The 24,919-nt window shown below is 38.3% G+C and overlaps 1 protein-coding gene across 7 annotated transcripts in view; it reads right to left on the reverse strand.

Moving 5' to 3' along the window:
- Nucleotides 1–24,919, reverse strand: part of GLRA2 (glycine receptor alpha 2) — a 131,520-nt gene that overhangs the window by 81,610 nt on the left and 24,991 nt on the right. For all 7 annotated transcript variants that reach the window (XM_027810909.2, XM_027810910.2, XM_005443027.3 and 4 more), the window contains exons 4-7: nucleotides 18,641–18,864; nucleotides 5,013–5,095; nucleotides 3,650–3,787; nucleotides 719–933 (exon numbers count right to left, since the gene is read on the reverse strand). In XM_027810909.2, coding sequence (XP_027666710.1) covers nucleotides 719–933; nucleotides 3,650–3,787; nucleotides 5,013–5,095; nucleotides 18,641–18,864 — 660 coding nt within the window. The remainder of the gene's footprint in view (nucleotides 1–718; nucleotides 934–3,649; nucleotides 3,788–5,012; nucleotides 5,096–18,640; nucleotides 18,865–24,919) is intronic.

Consider the following 24,919-nt stretch of genomic DNA (forward strand, 5'->3'; position numbering starts at 1 on the left):
GAGCTGTCAGCCTGACTAAACAAAGAACTCATTCTGTAACCTGTAAACCCATCTACAGCATCTGGCCTGGATTAAAAAGACCACAAAATTTGAATGAGAGGACTTTTCTGTGCATAGACAGGATCAAGGTCTGCAGACAACACTTGAATAAGAACATGGACAAATTCTGCCATGAAGCAAAGACATCAGCCATTCCTTACTGAAAAGATTCACCAGAGAAACCATCTAGGTATACATGGTGTATATATATGTATTTTATATATACATATTTTAATATATATTTATATATACATTGGACTAAGTGCCATATCCAGAAACATCAAGATATTTAAGAGTCTAACAGTCCAGGAAAGACCAGACAGTTTATAAAGTCCCCAGTCACATAGAATGTCCAGTTTTCATGAAAGTGTTTTCAGAAATCCAGTCAGATACTTAAATACTTCAGAAAATTTGCTTCCAAGTGCTGAAATCTAAGTACAAACCAGTAGAAAATCATTGAAAATCCATACTTCTGAAAACTCCAGCCACCCCACAATACAACAGAAACCTGCCTTAATCCAAATGCAAGGGTATTGTAACGGTTTAACATCACAGTCATCGCTTTTTCATATCAGGTGCATATTTACACAGACCTTTCAGAAACTATAAAAAGTAGTACAAATATTTCTTGTTAATAACAACAAAATTGCATCTTGGTGCAACAAAATTATTTCCTTACTTTTGGGAGGGAAGCTCTCGATCCTGAGCTTTGTGTAGTCATTGTCAAAACTGTAGTGATACCCAGTGCGACTCTAGCTGGAGCAGCATCCATGTTGATCCAGAAAGAAACCCAGGATAAAATGACAATCAGCAGGCTAGGAATGTACATCTGGATTAAATAGTATCCCATCTGACGCTCCAAATGAAACTTGACTTCAATGCATGTAAACTTTCCTAGAACATGAAATTACTTTCATAAATGCTTTTTGCACATTTTTATCTTGTTTTCTGAACATAAGTTAGATACATGGCCTGTTTCCTAACCTAACACTATAAGAAAGTCCTGATACACAAATGCAAATTGGCCATTTGTTGCTTGCTAGCTTGGGGGGTGCATGGGACCCCTGAAGCAAACTGCCTTAGGTCTTCACGTTGGCTGAGAAAATGCATATTGGCACAGTTGTTTCACCTCCAGAAAATACAATGTCATATTTCTTTTCTCAAAATTTAATGAGATTTTACTTTAGTCAAGTATAATGTTTAGTATTAAAAGGGGACAGCATTTTGCTCTTCTGATGACATGAGATTAAGCAAAAGTACTTAAACAGACAAATTGTAAACTACTAATCTGACAGACCTATGGTAGATCACACAGCTTCTCATTCTGGTCATGCCATTTGCCTGTGTCTGTGGATTACATCTTGCAGCAGAATCACCTCAAAGCCTACTTTGAATTTTGCCAAAAGTCTAACTCCAGGAAACCCACAACAATCCCTTGTGGGAGGTGTGTGATACTTCAAACAACAGGTAGCTGTTCTGGAAGGGTAGAGTAAGGAAGAAGTTTAGGATTGCCTGGCAGTGGAGCTAGTCCTGCATTGGGGGGTGGGGAGTCCTGAGTTGCAACAGCTCATCAACCGCTTAACCCAGTGGCTCTGTGCTGCTCTCCAAAGTACGGTGGTTTAGATGCTGTGGAGGCTCTCACTTGAGGCAGACTAACCCCAGTACAAGAAAGTCAGTTCTGCCTGAAGTGTCATGCTAATGATCTCAAAGGACCCCTTTTGTGTTGGTTGGTCAAGTGCATGGAGATGTGTTGTTTCTCATTCATCCTTTCAGGGGAAATTAGATTTCTTGATCCTTTTGTGATGCACGTCTATTTTTCTGCTAGTCTAGAAAGCTGAACAGCAGGGTGCTAGATAGAGTTGGCACAAAGGACAATGCAGAGGCTGTTTGACAGAGACAGGAGTGAAGAACTGAATAACATCTCTTGGCAGGACAGAATCTTTAAAATGATGACTGGACCTGTGACCCTAAAGGCAGACTCTGAGGCCTGGGTAGTGGTTGATGCTGACCAGCCTGCCCATACAGGAGGGGACTCACAAGGGGTGGGGTGGCCACATGTGGCAGCAGCGGCATGAGAACAGCCCAACCTGTTGAATGCTCTCCAGATTCCTGTGGCACAACCTGGATGGTGTGGGTAGGAGAAGGCTGAATAATACAGCATTTATTCATATTTCAATTTCACACCAAACCTGAAGGAGCATACTACAGAGAAGACAGTAATGTGGGTGCCTGTAGGCAAAGTTTTCTTTTGCTTGGATATTGCTTTTCAGTTCCCCTTGTGAGGCTATATACTTTTAGCTTTTTGTAACTACACATTTATTTTGTTTAACTACATGTAGTGGGAGCTACTAATTGGTGGTTTTATCCTTTGTGGGTAATCTTCTTGGGTATACAAGGAAGCTATTGCCCATGCTCTCCCTTCCCTCTTACTTTCAGCATTTGACCCTGCCAAGTGGTTATCTGACAGTAATTAGAAAAGCAGATGAACTCAGTTATTCAGAGTTTAAGTCACATGGTGGGAAATGGCTAAACTTCGTATCAGCCAGATTACAAGTGCATAAACTCTGTCTATTGGAATTTACTCTTGATTATGCCCTTTAAGTATGAGAATAGATGAGAAGCCACAGAAATCCCCCTTTTCACAGGTCTTGGACTGTGGAATCACAAAGTTCTCCTTCCTTGACACTTTGGGCCCCAAAATGAGAAGCTGCATTTATAAAAATTTAAAACAATTTTATTTTCATAAGAATTGAATGTGACTTTTTTTTTGGCAGAGACAGAACCTCTCACGCTTTGTTATTTTACGGAGTGAAACAAATGTATTTTATGGAACCAGACTGGCTCTTAGGCTGAAATGATGAAAAAGCTATTTCAAATGAGAGGGATTATATCTAATCCCAGCAAGCACGCAGCAAACCAATCTCTAAATGCTGCCCCTATTAAATAAACTCCGGGCAGCTAAATAAAAATTTAACAGCTTTCTCTGCTCCATAAAGCTAAAGAGAGAAAACACAGCATTTGAAATTTCAAATTAGCAAATACAAGAAAAAATAGAGTATTAAACAAACATTTAATTTCCCAACATTTCATGTCTGTATACTGTTCAGATCAACAATGAAAGCACTGTACTTTCAAATACTACATCTCATAAATTAGACCACACATAAAAACTGGTGATTTTTAGATATTTTTCCTCATTGGTAATTATATATGCTGGTAAAATAAATCATGTTCAGAAAAATAAGTACTTTAAAAGTGATGAATCAATATTTAAGAAAAGATTTATTTTGTTAAAAGTATTTCATTTTAAGGAAATCAAAACAACTAGATTTTTTATCATTTTTAAAAATTTTAAATTCCTTAATGATTTGACAGACATTAGGATATGTATATTAGAATATCATTAATTAAATTAAACAAAATTTGGAAAAAATCCTTCAAACAAAAAAGATAACAGGGAGCAATTTTATTTTTTCAGATTTAAAAATAAGTGTGGCTGAATCAAATAATCAAATTTCAAAATATTTTTTCATTTCACCCATCTTTTCCCTTTACAAACTGACAACAGATGCAATTAGAACAATTAATAAGAAAGCAGAATAATGCTCACCAGTGTTGTAATGTTTTGTGCAATAACCCAGTTCTTTATCTTCTTTCAAAATAAACTGTGGCAAGGTTAAACCCTCTGCAACCTGCACAGGTCCATCACTTAGCCACTCAAATATCAGATCATTCATAGTGTAGCCAACTACAATAAAGAAATCAGAGTTTGTTAGATGATAGCTCACTCGAAAATATTCAAAGCAAATATTATAATGTCTGGAACGTGTATCTTTTATTGCAATACATATTATCTTGGTTATATTTTTAAACTGCCTGATTAACAACAGCACCCCTGCTGTTTGTTACCAGTTACTATTACTCTATTTAAAGCAACAAGTAACATCCTTCTGTTCTGAAATACTGCCCTGGTTTGCCACTAAAAAAATATTTTGCTGGCCCATCAAAGATACTGTTTACAGCTGAAATTACATTTCTCTATGTCTAAGTACCAGCCTGCATTTTGCTTCATTTTCATCATTCTTTGATGATAGAGTTGGCATGCACGAATAAAACAAGGATTTCTAGACTGCAGAATGTTAGGTCCTTACTACAAAAAAAAAAAAAAAAAAAGAAAAGAAAAAAAAAGCAGCTTTTGCAAACCTGTGAACCTACCACTGAAAGGTGTGGAGGGCAAAGAGAGGCTTCAACTCACTGAAGTGTCTTTTTGACTGCAATGGCTACATCTCCATGGGTAACCCAAGCTGTGGCTGTACTCTGGGTGCAAAGGCAGGTGGTAACCCGCAGCTCATACCCACACAGCTAAATCCCCACAAAAACCCAAGGTGGCCCGGTACCTGCTGACTATTGGGAATGATGGCTGGTATATGCCGTTACCTGAGCCACTCCTGGTTTTGTCTGATTGTTACCTGGTACAGGTCAGAATGGTGACATGGTTGTGCTAACAGCTATACAGTCCTGCTGGCAGTGTGCTGGTACCCTAGTGCATGCCTTGGCCATGTTTATCTTAACAGCATAAGTATCCTAATAGGACCTCTGTTTTATCAGGTGTGTTGCTTCATTTTTCAAAAGACCACAGCATGTCTCGATCAGACATAGCTAATCCCTTGCTGTGTACTAACTGCTCTTAATTTCCTGAGTTTTAATAATTTCTCCTGCGGAGCATCACTGTGGTTATCCCTGGAAGTGGTGCAGCCCTGATGGGTGAGGTGATGGGCCCCAAGAGGGGGAAAAGGAAGGGAGCAGGAACAGCCAGAGACAGGGGACCCATGTAGTATGGTGACGGACCATTAAAACACTGTTTATGATTTTCCCATACAAATAGGAATATTGAGTCTCACCACACATATACGACAATATAGGTACAACCTAACCACCAAATTCTTTGAAAGATAAAGCAATTGGACACTCACAGCTCTCTAGCTGCATTGTACATGTCTGTACATCCATAGGAAAATTCTTCAAGTCCATGGGACAGGATAAGGTTAAAGTAAGCCTAAAATTAGAGGGGAAAGAAGAAAAAAAAAAAAAGAAGAAGAAGAAAGAAGCTATTGTTAGAAATCTAAAGGTTTTATCCAAAGCCCTGTATTTTTAAAGGATCAAGACCAAATCTTAACACCTCAGAGGTTGGGCTCACTCTCCCCTCTAAACTTCTAAGGATGTAAAAGCTGTGAGGACAGAGTGTGTAAGCAAATCAGGTGCTCACTGCCTGCATTGGCTGAGCAGAGCAAAGGCAGAGAAGACAACATCAGAATAGCAAAAAAATGTTCTCCACTAATGTACTAGTGAATGTTTACATATAACACTGAACCCACATAATGCAAAAGCTGAAATGGCTGATCATGGGACACACATTTTTAAGCTTTGTTTTGAAAAAGCAAAGGAAGAAAACAACAACCATGGATTTTTTTCAATAGAGAGTGCTTTTGTTGTGTATAAGGCCCATTTCCAACCTTTCATTCTTACTGCTTAACCATTAAAAGAAAGAAAAAAAAACATCATACAGTAAAAGCTACAATTGCATGGCATTAAAAGATAGAGTGCAGGTAGAAGAAAGTAAGCCTAAAGGAACATTATCATACAAACTAAATTTCTCTTTTAATTTTTCTATTGGTATTACCCCAGATAAAGCATAAGTTTACTTGGATGTGAATATCCTTAATATTCTTAATGTTTCTTTCTTCACCCACCCTTTTTTTTTTAGTTAATTTTACTTTTTCACTTTTGATTGAAATCTGTTTCAAGACTTCTCTGCTTTATTTCTTTTCAATTTTTGTGTGGGGAGAAGAACCCATTTTTGACAAACCAAGATACCGGGATGACATAATTACAAACAACTAGCTGCTCTGAAAAACAGATTTGTTAAGATTTTGGTTTAAATCATATGAAAGAGTACATTTTTATTTCAGATTACCTCCAGCACAAATAACACTTTTACACAAACCCAGCAAACCAATAAAAAATGTCTGCACCGCTTTACTATTCAAGGATGAGAATTAATTGTCTGATTTGAAGGTACACTGAAACATTAACACAGTACAATGAGAATATTTTTTAAATTATGTCAGTGAACTCATGGGCCAGCTGCTAACCTTGAAGGTGTTTTCCCACAGACAAATGTAATCTCTACGGAGAAAGACTTCACTAAGTTCTGTCTCCTGCGGTGATTTTGTGCTTCTCACCACATAGAGCTGATTCAAGTTCTTTCAGTCTATTTCTCCACCATGTGAATTTTTGGGGATGACCTGACCAAGCCTTCCAGCCCTACTGTCCTGACATAAAATCACTATGACAAAAAGATGATATTTAGGTAACTGAGATCAAAATGGTCTCAGCCTGATCAAAAATCAAAGTCAACATCATTGCTTTTGCATACTTGTGGGCTACCTAGAGAAAGTCACATTATTTTCCTCTTGACGGTCTTCAATGTACAAGATAATATCAGAAAATTAGGGACTGGTTGTCTGGGGCAGTAAAGTGCACTGAGATGATGAAAAGCCCCCAGTAGTCCTCTCATCACTGTAGTAAATAACTTTAACCTTTGGGAGCAAACAGCATAAGCATTATTAAAAGTTCGTCATCTAGAAAAAAAAAGTATATCTAGTAGACATAAAAATGTCATTGAAAATCTTCCCTTTACTCATTTAAATATTTTAAGTGCTCTGCAAATGCTAACTAGTCTCATTTTTACTAGGTAACTTCCTGCATTAAAGATTGAGCTAATTAAATTGATAATCCCCAATATTAACAAAAGATTGCTTCTGCCTTTTTTTCTGAAATGTTGCTATATCAATCTCTTCCTTTTCAGTCATCTTACAAATATGGCTTAGATGTTTTAAGTTAGTTTCAATCATGCTTTTATGCAAATGCAGACTTTCTAAGTATGTCATTTTTTTGTATCCATTGAAGTGGGGGCATGGCCTGTCCACCCCTCAGATTTTACTGTCAGGTGTGGACTGCACACTGACTTTGTTCGCTTTCTCCTTCATCCCTTTCTACCCCTCAAGAACCTCAAAGAATTCGAGTGTCTGACTACAAACATGGGCAAGTGGGGTCTTCTGTTAGTCTAGTATCAAACTCATGAGAAAGTGAATACAGCCAGTTGCAGCTTTCAGCCCTCATGGGGAAAAATTGTTCTATCTGCACTGATACTCTGGTACTAGGTAAGTAGTCTTTTTTTTTTTTTCTTTTTTTTTTTTTTCTGGAGGTGAGCTGAGAAAAAGTTCATTATGTAGGTTCACACAAAGGTTGAAATCTCTTCTTTTCCTAAACAATGTTGTCTTTCGGGAAGACTGAATTGTTCTCTACTCACCCCAACAAATGGAAAATACTTTCTATTCACTGTATTGATGATGCTAGCTTGTGAGATAATGCTCTTACAGTTTTACCTCTACTTGTTCATCCCAGCAGAGATGAACAGTTCTTTGTTAAGTTAGCATCTTTGCCTCTGTAATCCCTTTTACTAGGAGTAATGCAATGTTGAACCCAATGCTTATTGCCTGGTATTGTCCAGAGATCCATTGATTTTCAACAAGATTACTACACGATAAATGTTCAGCTGCTGCATTCTGAAGTAGCTCCACTGAAGTCCATGGTGGTGGGTCAATTTATAGCAGCTGACTCTTTTTCAGTAAAAATATAATCCTGCAAGTGTTTCCAAACCCAGGTGCCATGTCACTACTTGTATATTTACATTAACAAGGAAATAGGATCAGAAATGGAAAACGTTATGCAGGTATAGCTACTCACATTGCCTATAGTAACAGTGGCACTGACAGAAAATGTTTCAGCAAAATGAAAGTCTCGCACTTGGCAACTTCAAGAAGGGCCCCTGGAGATTTGGTGCAAAGTGCAAGTTTAACTGGCAATTACATTGATGAATACTTTAATCATTAATAAAACAGAATAAACTGCTATAAAACAATTATTTTATTTTTCAGGCACCCTGCCACCAAGGCATCTGAGATGCATAAATAACAGATTTGGTGGCAAAGCACCATAAAACACTGATGGGAAGTGTTTTATGAACAATCTGTAAAGCCGAAAGGAGAAGTTGAGCAAGGGCTTGATTTTGCCTTCAGTGACCTGGGCACCTTTTACCCTCTGTTAGCCAGGCTCGGAGCTCACAGCTTGCTCAGGGAGAGCTCTGCGGTCGGGCATGTCATGTTTTCCAGCTAGGCAGACAGGGGTCATAAGGAGCAGGAGACAGCCCCGCCTCCCCCATCCCAGCACTTAAGGCCAGCAAAACGCCCCCGAGGAGAGGCAAGCTGCTCTCTCCTTTCCTTCCCTGCTCTCTCACCCATCCCACAGTCAAGGAAGAATCAAGCCCTGGAATAGTGCAAATAGAGTATGAACAGAACAAAATGCAGAAACAGAGCCGGAAAACAAAGAATGAAAAATTAGCTGGCGCTGTGACAAAAATAATAATAATAAAAAAATAATCAACAATATTACTAAGCAATGCTGTGGCAGAGGCAGGGCTGTAACCCAAGTACTCCAGGGCATCATTCCCTGTCTTAAACTTTGGGCCATCTTCCTGAGGATTCCCTCATACACACATGGTAAATCCTGAGCAGCATCTGCTGATACTTTAAATGTCTACAAAGTGCAGTGGGCACTGCTGGGATTTCTTCATTCAGCATTTCATTCAACCCCCCTTCTTTCATCCCTCAGACTTGGGCTGTGGGCCTGTCTCTCTTCCCACCACAGCTCAACAACTTTAATTTCTGGTCACCTCTGAAGCCCCCTTACAGCATCACTCAGATCTCCCACTTTGGCAGGTAGGAGGGCAAAGTTCTTCGAGCTGTGGCCTCCTTTGTCACAGAACCCAGAATAAAGCATCCCATGGGGGGAAAAAAATGCCTGACTAGTTAGTAATCAGCAAACTTCATACAGGTGATCTTTAACACCTGAACACATCATTTTGCAAGGTTAGTGTTTTCTCCAGGTGGGAGTAGGCATGCCCTCAGAGGAGCCAGCACAGGGCTCAGCACAGGCACTGTCGCTGCCCTGGATGTAGCTGCTGCAGCCAGCCATCGGCCTGTGAGGAAAAGTCACAGAGAGGATGACACTCATCTGCAGCCAGGGGAGCTCGGAGGCATTTATGTGCAGTGCAGTCAAGCCCTGAGCTCAGTGGTGGGGCTGAGATACCATCTCCTATTCATCCTTGTCTTGTCCTTTCTCTGGCCCTGGGCATACTTGCCCCACCTGTTCCTATCTCTGCCCGTGTACTCTACATCTCTCCCAGAGCCCCCTACGTGACCCAGAGCCCAGCCTCTTTCCTTTTCATCCTAGCCTGTCCTAGAACACTTTCCCCTCATCCTTTCCTTTTTCCAGCTCCTGCCAAATCCAACCTCCAACTCCTTTCCAATTTTAAGCCTTGAGACCAGTCCGCTCTTAGGCACCTAATCACCAAAGCAGCACCATCAGTGGAGGGTAAGGTCCTTTAATATAAAAAAAATTCAATAGGAGTAAAATGTCTGTGAACAGATTATTCTCAAGGTGATCTTCAATCTCATCCTTTCTTTTGGGGGTTTTGAATGCTGATGTTCATCACCATCGTACCACTTCTCTGACAATCTCATAATGCTACAAAAATACTTTAAAGTACTACATGTACAGACAGCTTGTGAATGGTCTGCAGCACAAAACTGAAGTAAAGAACTGCTAGTATTGTGTTAAATCCTTAGGAAATTTGGTTTACACCTTATATAATCCAAGAATACATTTTTAATAAATTTAAGAGAATATCAAATTTTAACTTGGATTTGAGGTATTGCCTAATCTACAGCAGCCATTAAACGCTATTCTAACCCACTTCTTTACAAGCAGCTATCACTCCTTAACATGATGTATCATGATTCACCCAAAACTTCCCTTGATCTAAGCGATAAATCTCACCTTGGAGGAGGACATTGATCCCACAGGAGAGAGGCCCTGTGGATCACAATACAAGGCATCTGATGACAGGGGAATATAATTTTCATTAATTATCCTGCAAGAGTAGTGGTTTGTGAGTGGGCTACAGAACAGCAGCCACCTCATAAAGTTTTTTCTAATGATAAATAACTAGTCAGTCTTACCAAGTATAGAAATAAAGCCGCAAATTTAAATAATCCTGGAGATAAAGGTACAAGTCTCATCTCAAAAAAAAAAAAAAAAAAAAAAAAAAAAAAAGCATAATTATCTCCTCACAAGCATGAAAAGCAACAAATGCCTCACTATGAGTGGGCATGGTATAAAAAATGGCATCTTGTTTCTATTCTTATCCCTTCATTCTTTCACACTGCACCCATCTGTACCTCAGCTGTTGGGACAGACTTCACAATCTAGGTTTTTAAGCTGCAAATACCAGTAGGCAAGTAGTACATGCATGGTCACTGCTAACATTAGTTATGTGCCATTTTTATGAAATGTCTTATACCTGTCCAAAGCCCACAGTATTATGTTTAGTGAGATAAGTGGGATTTCACACACACACACACACACACACACACCAGTATTGCCAGTTCTAAAGATGCTATCATAAATGGCAAGATTTCTGGTATTTTTCTTAAAGCTCCAAACTGACAATAAAGGTAAAAACATTTTTAATGGTATGTTTTCCTTTGGAAGATTAAACTCCTGATCCTCATAGCTGCTGAAATAGTATTAAAATATTACCTAAGCACAGGCAGGTAAAGTTCCCCATTAAACTGGCAGGGGAGATGGAGCTGCACAGTAACCATGACAGCATCGCATGACACAGGACCAAATGCCATTCAGGCTAGTGGCACCGAAACAAAGAGGAGACTCTAAAGTCTCCTTATAGTCCTCCCAGCCCCCTCTCCTGGGTGATCTGTGCCTGAAAGAAGGGCACATACTGTTCATGTATCAGAAGTAAAATAATAATAATAATAATAATAATAATAATAATAATAATAATAATAATAATAATAATAATAATAATAAATCCCATTGACATTCTTCCTTTAAAGGGCTTTTCATTTTGTAGTCCATCTCATTATTTTTTCAGGACCTGATTTATCATTTTGAAAGTCAATTCTGGTAATTTTCACAGTCTACAGGCTTTGTCCTGTTAAACGTAACAGTCAAACTGCTGTTTTTTTCCTGTATTTTTGAGGAGTCCTGGAATTCCTCTCTAATATTTGTAATGTTGTACAGCTTCATTTCTGTCAGATGGGAATGGGCTGAAGTTGAGCTCAGAGGAGATGTGGAGCCTTCTCTGCTATGGCAAAATGTGAGATGTAGGCTGGCCTTTCACATACTGCTGCTTATGAGCATGTTCGCACTCCCTCCAGTGCTTTGCTTTGCTTCATGTACTGCTTAACAACACAGGAGCTGGCACAGAGCGGAGTGGTGGATTTCTCATTACAGGCATCCCACTTTTCATTGTAATGCAATCATTGTCTGTAGATACACAATGCCAGCACATGAGCTGCCAGTAAATGATTTTCCAATTATTGCTCAAGCGAATCTATGAAATTATATTCAAGTATGATTTAATGTAACAGTTAAATTCCGTAACCACCTGTTTTCTTTCCATGAAGAACAGTATTTCATCTCTTCTTTCCCCTCTTATCATTTTCTATCTTAATTTTCCTGCAGTGTGTGTTTAGTATGAAGTTGCTTTCCTCCTGGCATGATGATATCTCTGTTCTAAGCCATATATTGCAATGCAATTGGCAAAAGACCTTTATCCCTGGGAGCACGTTCCAGGAAAACATCTTTTTTGTACCATTTAGAAAGGGCTCCCACACCTACAGCATTTTACACCTAATCTTTAACTGCTCCAGTGTAAGTTCAATGGGTAAATGGAGTGTTTGGTCACTAGTGATCAAGGACAGGCATTGCCATTACCTGTAAGGAGAGTGGGTACACACGCCTTGCCTGTGCAACTATCCCATTGGCATAGACATCCAGAAGTAACCATCTGCCAATATTTTTTGATCCTGTCAGCAAAGAACAACTTCATGTGTCCAAATGGGTCTCTGGTATCACTTTCCCACCTTTTTTACTTAGAATAAAGAGCTCCTTTTTATTTGAGACACAGGAATATAGGACTATACAAGTGACACCTTGGGCCATCAAATCTGGTCACCTGCTATCCCACAGTCACATCATCTAATCCCTTTCAAAAATGAACAAGGTTCATTTAATATCTAGTCCTCTATCCATTTCTGTTGGAGGGTTGTTCTAGGAATTCAAGGCGTATAAGGCTGGAAACTTTATAACTTCCACTTTAAGCTTACTTATGACCAGTTAAGAGCCATTTGTTCTCCGGGCAGCATTGACCTTCAGTCTAAGTAGCTCTTCTGTTGTGTTTGTGTTTACCTCACCTCCAGTGCTCTTGAGTGTCAGCTGGAGACGTGCACAGCATTAGAGGAAGATGTGAGGCACTAAGTGTTCAGATATAACATCCGTATCCCTACTTTGCTTTAAATACCTTATGAAGTGAAAAAGCAACTAATTTTGTGTCATTAAAATGTAAATTATTCTTTCTTTAAGCAGGATGATCAATGAGGTTTTGACAATAGCTGTGCTAGTTGCATAACAAAGTATCCTCGTTAGGCTTTATTATTTATTTAGTAAGTTTTAGTATTTGTCATGCAAAACAAGTATTTCAGCTACAACAGAAAAATAAGAACACTAGAGACCCAGGGCTAGTTCCTCAGTCTGAATTTGTAGATCGGGAAGGAATAAGAAGGGAGTAGGTAATGGGAGGGGGAAGTTAAGTTAAGAGAGTGTTAGGAAACCATCCCAAAGGATGAGAAGGATCTGAGACCATTTAATTAAAGGATCCCAAAAAGAAGGGGGGGAGGGGGGGTGGAAGGAGAGGCAGGAGTAAGGAAAAGAAAGACAGGAAAAAGAATGGTGAAAAGTGGGCAGCTCATAGTAATCCAAGGACGTTGGGTTCAGCCGTAGTGAGAACGGCTGCTTGTCCCACCAAAGGCTCCAATAGTTCAGGCTCTGAAACCACTGTTATTGTCACCATGCCCATGGGAAGACAAATCTGTCAAATCCACTGGACTTACATTGCATGCAGCCACACATTAGGAAGTCACCGTGTCCCAGTAAAGTTGTGCAATTTAATAAAGTTTAGTGATCCTAGCACTATTTCTACAATGTTTATAAGGCTTCTGCCTACAACGTACAATAGCTGTAAAGTCAAAAAACTCTTTAGATAGGTACTCTATTTCAGTTAGCATTTCTGCATCGATTATTCTTCAGTGTTTTAGTTTATTTTAAATGGGGACAACTTTGAGATATATGAAGACATTACGTTCTTTTGGAAAGTCAAGGCAGTGAGCATGGGACAGTATTCAGTTTTGCCAACAGAGGAGCTAAATAATTTTCTATGAAAATGTTCCTGTGCTGATTGAGATTAACTTCCAAGAGAAAATCCCCACCTTGTCAATATCAGTATTATTCTGATAGGAGCTGAGGTAATAAATATGATTCTGTGAGGTTGGAGACAGGGGTTCCTGAATAGTAAACAGCCATGCCAATCATGATAACAGTCTCTCTGCTTCCCCCACTGCTTAATCTGTCACATGAAAAGACAATGCTGCTAGTAAAGACAAAATCCTCTTAAATCCCAACATTAGATTGTAAAATAAAATTGAAGTCATCAAATTAAAGTGCAGGATGCACACAGAGCTATAGAACGTAGTATTTCCTACCACACTGTTAGGCTACACTGCTGTGCCATAGATGATTTACACATAATGATCTAATCAGGTCTAAATGGAGCTTCATTATTGTATAGCTGGTAAGGTCTGTACCCCAAAACTGTTTTAGAAAACCCATGCCTGACTTTACTGTGACATGGCAACATATTCTGTAGTGGCCATGCACAAAATCTGAGATCTGATTTTATTTTAAAACAAAATTGTTCAGGATGGTGGACTTCTTGCCCTATGAATAGTCTATTGCAGAGGGATGAGCAGTGTTGCCTACATATTTCCAAAATCTGCTTTGTATTTCTTTCCCATAGGGCAAATTCTTTGAGTTTGTGTACAAACGAGTTACGAGTATAGAGGAAACTACAAACCACAGAAGTTTCACTTAGCAAAGCTAAATTATAAAAGTGCTATAGATCGCTTCTGATGATTTATGTGAGGGCACATGGTAGTCATAACTTGTAATATAACCCGCAATGGGGTGTGGGGTAGTGGGGGTGCAGGGAGTAGCCAGCTCAGTGCTTTGTCACTCAGCACTATGGCCACGCTAGGAAGAGCTGATTTTGGAAATTCCTGAGCAAGGCAGCTGACACGGGAGACAGCATTGCAAATAAATACGCTGTTTTCACAGATCCTTCCCTTCAGTTGCATAAGCATGTGAGGGCTTTTGGATGTGCCAACTCATCCTGTCCGCTACTTGTTGCCAAATGGAAAGGCTAGTAATCAGCCCCAGAACAGCTGCACAAATAGAAAGCAATCTAATAGCTTGAATTTTTTTCTGTTTTGTAGTGCCCTAAAAGCACGGTACTGCTCTGTAGTAGACACTCTGTTTTCATCCATAATGACATTTAACAATTAAATCTAGGTCAAGAGTTGAAACCATGAAGAACTGATTGTCTACATAACTGTAACATTTCTTGCACTGTGAAGATGAACAGAGACAGAAAAACAGATATTTTGAAAGATTTGAGGTATTTCATTGCTCTTCGAACAGGAATAGCAAAAATGGGTGGAGTAAAGTAATTTGTGAATTTTCACAAATCTTCCCCCTAGAATTCCAAGTGGCCCTCTTGTCAAATTAGGCAACACCTTCTAAAGTCTAAATAAATTTTAAATCTAAAATAAAATGCACATTGTAAAAATATGACAAAATCTGCCTTGTAACTTTTTCTGGCTAAATGCACTGACACTACATTTCAGAGAACAGCTCTACGATGTTATCAGACAATTGGGAGTGTGTTCTGGAGCAGCAGGTAAAAAAAAGAAGTTACAGCCCCTTTCTCTTCCTGACCAATACATTCTAGGTTCAGTGCCATGGACCAATATTACAGTTGAGTTACATCACCTTCTGCATCAAGCTCATGTGGCTGAGATGCACTGAAAATAATAAAAGGAGAGGGAGTCAATTAATGCAGAAAAAAACCCCACCCCAAATCTTAAATAAAACCATTCCACTTTCTATCGCTTTGCTTAAATAAGCTTTTTGGCAGATTATAATATTCTGAGCTGGCTGGCAGCCTGAAATGAGTTTGTGGGACTCAGGTAGCATAAATGGGTGTCTCAGAGAGAATGGGAAGCCTCCTGTGAGGTTATTTAATATTTTCTTGATGTGCCAGGTGTCCGCAACGGGCCACGGGAGAGACGTTCCTTGCCCTTGGATCGCAAAATCCATGCAGCAGTGATACAATGCAAAATCCAGGTGTCATAGAGAATATGAGTTACAGGAACAGGATTTTCAGTATCATCACACAACACTGCCACTCTTTCCAGATGCATAACCCCCTACAAAATCTAATCCATGCAGAAATCATTCAAGGGTTGGGAGCAGATGAGTCACAGGCATCTAGAGGGTGACATCATGTAGGTTCTGGTTTTAAATGCGATTGTTTTTTCAGCATACAAAATATACACAACTTAAGCAAATCTTATTGAACATTGCTATAACAAACCCCTCTTGTTGACTGCTCTCTGAAGAGGGCTTTAAAATAAAAGTGATAGCTATTTGACTGTTTTGCAGCTCAAAGAGTACAACTGAGACTGATCTTGACTGAGTTGTTTGCTGAATATAACTTTGCTGTAACTGCTGACTTCTCAAAATACATGCACCTCTAGGAGCTGCTGTTACATTTCTACTGGCAATAGCATATGTTTGCAGTATTGAGTAGTGCTGTGTTCCTTCCACAAGGTTTCAGTTCTCCTTGCAGTACCCAAAGGTTTAGACCAGTGATCCAGATACAGAGCCTGAGGCTCTATATAGCATATATAACATACTGAGAACAAAACAAATACCAAGGTAGTCATTTGCAAATAGCTAAAAATAGGTTTGGACTCCTGAGCTTCCATGATTCATAGATGGATACATCAACCCTCAACAACTCTGGCTTTATTTTTTATAACTCCCAGAGAATTAAATATAGATCTAGGAGTCTGCAAGCATGAGCATCGTAACTAATTATTATGAGGTAAACTGTGATGGAAATCTACATCACGCTTACCATCACCAGTAAATGCAAGATGGCTTATCCCTCAGTGAGAGAAGGATGAAGAGCCTCACGCTCCCCACAGGGTGAGAGAATTCCCAGAGCCAAGCACTGCAGTGGAGTTAACAAATGGGCCAGACCCTCACTGACCCTTCCACGACTTATCTGAGCACCCATAACCTACACCAAGTGTCTGGTGATAGTAAAATATGGACCATAAGATCTAGTTCCAGGTGACCTTACAAATTCTTTTCAGAAAGGGCAGGATTGGCCTCTGAGGGGATTTACCAGTATAATCCAATTGTGCCTCCTGCATAGCGTATTTCCATGTTGTCAGTGCAGTATGTAGAGAAGAGGAATACCACTGTCGTATTATACACACACCTTGCTTCTTACCCATTAATTACCAGGAGAAGTTCTAAAATCATTTTATGCAGACAGCAGTTTATATTTATGTGAGATTAACCTAACCTTGATTTTATTGAATTTGGAAATGCGACAAAACAGCCTACACCACTACTTCTCAGGTGTGTTTGTAAAGTGCTTTAAACATTTAAGCACACTAAATGGTAAATATTAAATATTATGATGTCAGGCAAAGTGTTATTGATGCAGCAGTGAAAACGGCAGCATTGCAACATCCTCACTGTACTGAAACCGATTACTAAAATATTCTTGTTTGTTTCTGCATAGCACAACTAAAAGTGACTGTCAACACACAGATAATAGAGACAATTATTTCTAATTACTTCTGACCAAGTTTCCATACTCTGGAAAGATTCTTCGCTGTAAAGTACTAAAAAACTATATGCCGTGTTAAAGGCACCGGGGAAGCCTGTTATTGCTGTGTGATACAAATGAGACACCATGAGTTTTGCTTAGCACTCCATTAGATTACCGCTTACTCTGCTTCAGATTAATTTGCATTTGGGTGTGGGAATTTTAGAAATTTGAAATGACAGCTCAAAATATTACTTCTCCCACATGGACAAATGTCAGGAAAAGTATCCATCTGCGTTCAGAACAGCACCCAACTGCACTGTTGCCTCCAATAAAATGGTGTCTGATGTCATTCAAATAAACAGATGCATTCATTTCTTTCCCAGGGTGAAACAAGAAAGATTTGTAAGTGACAGCATTATTTATCGCTCTGCTAGTGCTGGTTTCATCCTTATAGCCTATTATTTTTCTCAAACTCTTCAGGTATGCCAGTTTGAAACCTTGAGTAATAAACATTTACTTTCCACCCTGCTTAATCCAATCCATCCAAATATTACTGGGGGTTTATCAAGAAATTTTCACAAGAATTCAGTAAATGAAGGAAGTGCTGCATTATTATTTAAGCATCCTAAAAAACACAGCTGTCCTGAAGCTGGATCAATAATAATTATTTAATGAAAATGCAGGTCTCAAACACAACATCCAGTTAGAAACAACTGCCTTCTAAACTAATCTGCCTTATAGATGAGCAAATTCACCGTGCAACCGGTTAAATAAATACTATCATCTTTACCTTCCACAATGCAAGAAAGGCAAAAGCTGAGAAGCATTCCCAGGAACAAATAAACCACCATAATTATATTTTTTAAAACAATTATAAGAGCAATCATACAGTGTTTTGCATCTCTGACTACCTATATTAAACAATTAACAGTGCACAGTAAGCCGAGTGTCAAATATGTCAGATTGTTTGCTGATGTTTATGCCTGTGCAATGGAATTCTGATTCTCTGAATATGTCTGATTTCATCAAGTCATATCAAATCATGTTTAGTCAGTGTTTATTAATTAAGTCTGAATCCAGTCACATGACACATATTTCAATGCACTTAGTATTAAAACAAACAAACAAACAAACAAACCTTTCCATAATTCCAGTTATTTTTAAATGGGAATAGATACATTCGATTACCCAGTGAGTCACATCTCAATTTTACCACATTTCAAACATGTTTTCACTTAAGGTGAAATTCACTTAAGGTCATTTAAAATACTATTCCCCTTTACTTTTAAATTACAACCCATCAAAAACTGGTGAAGAGTTTATTTCCTCTCTTTGTAAGAGGCTTGAGATAACAGGAACGGGAATTATTGAGGCATACTATTAAAGTCTTAGACAGCCTCAAGTTTCCAACAAGACTAAGAAGAACTGCTGTGCCACTTACAGGCTATTTTGCAAAAAGTTAAAGGTTAGCAAAGGAACACAGGCAAATTTTCCTCCTACCCTGCTACAATTAAGTCTCATTTCAATTGTACACATGCAACAACAAAAAAGTAAATATGTACATTATGTTCTGTAAGCATAGTTCCATCCAGAAAAACAGGGAATGAGGGGAAAGAAGGGGATGAAGAAAAAAAATAAATAAACAAACTGGTTTACCTGATACTGTACAACACTTTTCCAGTTTTAGAAATTCTCAGCAACTTGTTGTCTGTTGTGACATCATGGAAGTTTGCTCCTTTCTCATTGGCAAAGAATAAATCTGGTTTCCAAATAGAGTCCAACATAGAGGGATCCAAATCCAGGGAATCATCGGGATATTCGCTGTAAGCCAGACGTGAGTCGTTCCACTGCTGTCTCAAAAAAATGTTCACTCTGTAGTCCTACAGAAATGCCATGTGAAAGGGTTACTAAGCCACTTACCAAAACTGGAAGCCTACTTTCGCTTTCTTTATGCTCTTAGACTTACTACAGTACTAGCATTACAGTAAACATTTATATTACCCTTTGAACAGAAGAGTTATCATTTGAAAATAAAATTCTAAATGTTGTGTTGAACCAAACACACACAACTTATACATTTTCCAAATCAAAATTACTTCAGTAATGAAAAAAATATTAACTGCAACTTCCAATATTAAATATAACCCTCTTTCAAATGCTATGGATTAACTCAGATGTACTTAGAAAGTCAAAAAGCACTGCAGCTAGATATATACAATTTCAACAAAGATTCTATAAAACTACTAATTTAAATAAATTGCTTCCAATATGTAAATCAATTATTTCTAATGTACTCATGAATAGCTGCTAATTCCAGTGAAGCCAGATTTGTACAGAAGACATTAAATCAGCACTTATTTACTGTTTGTATCCTTTCTCTATCTACTGTATGCTTTTCCCTGTCTGTCCATTTATTCACTCCTCCCTCTCTGCATCCCATTAAAATTGTTCTAATTGCATTCTTCTGCTCAGTGGTCTGCTAGTCACAACTGGGAAAGGCAGCAATTTCTTAGAGGTTCATTTAGAAGCAACATTAACACTGTGTCAAGAACTGGCTATTAAAACAGAGTGTGAAAAGAGTTTTTGGAGTCTAAACTCTCTGGATAGAATGGAAAGATGTTAATATTTATTCTCCTTATTCTGACTTTCCAAAGTCAGCAAATAAGAGCTTCACCTCACTCAGCTTTCCCTGCTGTTACAACATATTTACCTGCAATTACTACATTTGACTACACTCTCAGAAATACATCTATTCTTCTTCTAAAAGGAAAATATTTAATTATATTTATAATGATTATGCTATCTGAAGGAATACGTTATGAAATAATTCTGCCAACTGTACAGACCCCTGACATTTAGGATTTGCTTTATGGTAGCTGCAGTATGTTAGAGCCCCAGAACCGGGCTTTTGACTTGGAGAATGTATGAGCTGACTTGGGTTTAGTTAGGCCACTGAACTGCGTAGTCTAAAGAATTTATCATCTTTGAAACGTAAAAAAATATTCTCATTCTGATTAGAGCTGTAGAAAGCAGTTTGCCCAATATGCAGAGTCTGTGAACAAGCCCCTCCAAGTTTCATCGTTTTCCACCCTTTGTTCAGTAGGTTGGTGATGAGGTGTGTTGCTGCCCTGACAGAACATTGCTGACACCCAAAGTGATGCAGTTTTTGAACCCAATAGGATGATGCTTTACAATCCCACTAGGAACATGGCTTTTCTTGCTTTCTCTATAATTTTCATTTTGCTGTTGGGTAGATGTGAGTCAAAACAGGAACATTAATCAAAGCAAGGCAGACCTGAGAGAGATCTCAGGAATAGCACACTTATTAAAGATACTTACAAAAGCCTGTATCTGTTTTTCACAAGCCACTGTACTCCTTATGATGATGATGTGTCATACAGTTAAAGATCAAATAGCTACCTGCAGTTCTGAGCTTATAAAATGTCATCACATCTTGTAAGTATACACTAACCCTAAGCGTATTCTCCCCTGTTTCTTGATCTTTGAAACTGAGTGTCTTACAATTTTATATGGGGCAGTTACAGTTATAAATCCAGGAAAGCACTTGGTTTTCATTCTGCAGAAAAGAAAGCAGGACCTGTCATCAACTGCTGATAGAATAAAGTTGCTACAACTAATGGTGCAACTGCCTTTAATTATTCTTTGAAATAAGATATGTAATGAGGTCTATGGAAAACAGAGGGATTTTCCCCCTATGACATAGAAATCATAAATATGTCAAATTATTAAATTTTCTAGAAATATCTAAAAATAAATGTGCTTTCATGAACTTCAGTACTTGGTGATTTAGATAATAAAAACCATTCTGAAAAATCCTTATTCATAGAAGAGTTTGCATATGTTGATATATATTATACCAAAAGCATAAGTAATGCCAATAGAATTATACTACCTTTTTCAGTATATACCTTCATAAATATATCAGAGCCATCACACCAATACACTTAGAAATGCTTTCTCTCTGCAAGCTTTGTTGTTAGAAGCAAAACAGCACTTCGACTTTTGTTTATGTCTCATAGGATTTGCATATACACCTTAATAAGAAATTAAAATGGAAATATAACATGCACGTTATGGAACCATCATTACTTTTTTCTCCTCTACTTGTGGTATAAGCAGTTGAGAGGGCTGTGTGTTTACACAGTCAGACCTAATCATGTGCAGAATTTTGAATTTACTTTTCTCGTGCTAATATTGTAACTATCTTCTGAAGAAAAATTCTCCTGAGAACAGTGTCACAACATGGAGCTCAGGCAGACTACAGTGTGTATTTTGCAAGTTCCTGAGGATAGAAGTGGGTGGACTGTAGTAATACACTCCTACGCGACCATGAGTACACCTGCTCCACAAATTCTTTCTGACAGCACCACTGCTCTGAACGAGAAGTGTGGACCTGAAATTCAATCTCAGCTGTAACACTGATGCCAGAGATAGCTGAAGGCAACTCACATAAAGTTTTCCTCTGATCCCAAGCCATAAGATCAGAGTAATACTAACATACTAAAGGAATAGCCATCTGATTAGTTTTAGTAGATCTATCTGAAGATTTAGGTACCCAATGCATAGATATACTTTGTGTTACAGGAGTCTGGACAGAAATGGTCTTTCAGCAAATCCATGGCCACCAAAACCATTGCCTAGAGCTTCAGCAAAGCTCTGTGCCCCTTTGGTCTCTGGCATTGCTGTGGCAGAGGGGTGCAGGGCATCCCTGCTCCCTCTTCAGTGCCATTTACTGTCTCGGAACTGATGCTTATCTTAGATCTTAGCCTGCCTCCCATCTTCTTCTGCAACAGCATGGATTGCCCAGATTTTGAGTCACATGTCTGAGGCAAACAGCAGACGTAGCTAGCCTTCCATGCATAGGAAGGGCTTCCCAAAGAGACTACTCTCTAAATCCTAAATATGAATGCTAACTGAAAGGTAGTGGTTTAATGACCTATTTCAAGGCCATACGACAGAAAAACACTTCGTTATCTATGTACCTAAGCGTGCGAGTTGTCCCCAGTGACTTCAGCGGGAATCTTTTATGCAGTTAAAACTATACATGTGAATTAATCAGGATCTAATAAGCTCATTTGTAATTACATTTTTTCTAGTGGGAAGATAATAAGATACAGCCAGCCACAGCCAAGCTTTTAAAATAAAGGAATGGCAAATTTCTCTGCTAACATAAGTACTCAAAACACAACTGGAGTTTGATGCATTTATCCCAACAGAGAACCTGCTGCATAGTGTCAGTCATTGATTATAGGGCATAACGACAATAATAATGTCCTCACAGTTAGTCATTTCTGTAATTAACAATTAGCTCGTCAATGTACAAACTGCTCTTAGCTTCTCCTACAGCTGATAGCTAAAAAATCCTGGTCATTAACAACACTGAACATCTGAATTCTTTGGGACTCTGCCCAGCCTGATGTAGATTACTCATCTGTGATACTCAACTGCAGTCATGCTGTACAGTGAATTTTCTGCTGAATACTGCATGTGTGAATGCTTCCAAAAATAGACACAGACTTACTGGCATAACTGCTTTATTCAGTGATGTTACCCAGGAAAGTCTTTTTCTCTTTGCAAGTTAGGGCTTAAATGGAAGACAAGTAAATCAATGAAAAAAAAAATCCAACAATTCCATTTTGACTTTGGCATTTTTTCTACTATTTTTATTTTGGTATAATATATATCATTCTAATATGGAATAAAACCATTTATTTTGGAGGGGAAAGAAGCACAATGGTGATACTGTCCCATATGTGCATGATAGCGCAGAAAGACTAATACATATGCATTTTGTTTCCCTAGATCTCTGGCAACAAATTCTTGAAGCTTCTACGGAATTCATCTGTTTGGAGAGAACCAGCACAAAATCATGTTTCAATTCTGAATGAAAGGTTTTAGCTTTTAGAAGAATATGCTGTACATAAGAGTTGTGCTGGCCTTTCACACAGGGATGAATTTCATCCTGGTGTCTGTCCTTATGTCCTAATCAGAACACAGGAGCTGCTCCAGCTGGTGTTACTGAGAAACTGGCTTACTGAATTTAGTAAGTCTGGGACTGTAATGCTGTTTGCCATGTTCATTTCTCCTACTGGAAGCTTCTCTAAACCAGTTTTCATCTCCCAAGTTTCCAATGAGCTCCTGTTGATCGTTCAAGTTATATCCCGGTAATGTCCCTTCAGTATATATAAACGGTTTCTCCAAGCATTCCTGTCCTCTGAGACAGGAGTGTCTCTACAGAATTTACAATCCAGGGTTTTAAATGAATCACTTAGTTTTATGTCAAAAGAATCAAGAGCATTTTATAGGGAAAAATTAATCCTAAGTGCCAAACAAAACTCATTATTTATCGCAAGGGATGCCAACATTTTTACCCACATGATTACATCTATTTCAGAAAGGCAAAGTAGATGGAACAGTAATTGATGTCAGCCTCTCAGAGCAGTTTTAAAACATCCTAAAACTAGTCACACTAGTCATTAAAGAAGCATTAAAAAAATCAGTATCAAACCATTGAACAGCATCTAAGAGAACTCTTTCCACATTTTCAGCAGATATTATGAACAAAGCAAAATAAGACAGCCAATAGTCTTTGTTTTCACCTACTTGAATGTTTGGCTGTTTTCAGCAGAATGTGTTAATGAACGTTGGAAAGGTGCACATTAACATATTTGATAGAAGGTAAAATGCAATGAGGGGATTTAATCAAAGCAATGAAGGAGTCTAATTAATGCAATCAGCATTAGGTCGTGCAAATATTTTCATTGAATGCCATCTTGTAAAGCTAGTGACGTGCAGGATTTTTGCTACTTAATGCTATGCTGATGCTTCTATATGCTAGGATCAACAGACATGGCTGGGTAAAAAATGCTACACTCACAGCTATCTTCTCAGAATCCTTTAAACATAAGAAAACAAATTATGTTTTTCAAAAATGTTAAAATTAAGTCTGTTGATAATTACTTTACATCAAGATATGTTTTTTCCTGTCATTTTAAACTTGATTTTAGTTTTTTTATAAGGTGTTTTTAAAATATTACAGATACACACTCTAAAGCATTAACTTACCTCACTTGCCTTGTTTATTTATAGCTCTCTGTTTTAGCTTGTCATTTACAGGAGAGTCTTTCCCACATTATTTAAGAAAGCAACCTTCCCTAGCAATAACTTGTCCTTTATGTCTAAAGAACATTAAATAACAGGATAGTTTTTAAGTAAAAATATTCAGGAGCAAAAGCTTTTTTAAGTTCCTGCAGTCCTTAGGTACCACTTTCTAAAATGATGGCATGAATTATAATTGAATTTATATTAAGCTTTTGAATAGTAAATAAAATAATTAAGTTGGGCTAAATATCTGCTCTTCCTTCATAATGCAAGGATTGCAAGGCAGTATCTATTCCAATTTTTTTAAAAATAGGTTTTTGGTATACCTTAAGCCCTTTTGTGGGTACCAAGTTCATTTTAGTTACCAATATCTCAGTCCTACAGGGTGCTAAACAGCTGTACTGCCTCTGGCTTCAGCAAATATAGAAAGACCTGGATGCTGTGTAGGAATCCCCAGAAAACAGTGTTGTGAAACTACAATGCGATTGCTTCAAAAGCATCCATAGCTGTCCATAGTGTCCTGAGGCAATGACAATCACTCTCGCAAAGTTTCAATGAAGGTGAGAGCGCCCATTTTTAGTTTATTTTGTGTCAGTGGTGACTTGAAGAGTTCCAAGTCAAGATGCAATTTTTCACTAGACCCTTTCTATGGATTTAACCTACTACTTTCATATGCGTACCTGATAATTACTCTGGGTTTATCACATCAAGCCATCAAAAATCTCTCCCTGGACTAACCCCAGTAGTCAGGCATATGTATGCTTGAATAAAAATCTGATCTCTTTTGTTCATTGTTTGGAAAAGAAGGCTAAA

Source organism: Falco cherrug, chromosome 2, assembly GCF_023634085.1.
Source record: "Falco cherrug isolate bFalChe1 chromosome 2, bFalChe1.pri, whole genome shotgun sequence".
NCBI lineage: Eukaryota > Metazoa > Chordata > Aves > Falconiformes > Falconidae > Falco > Falco cherrug.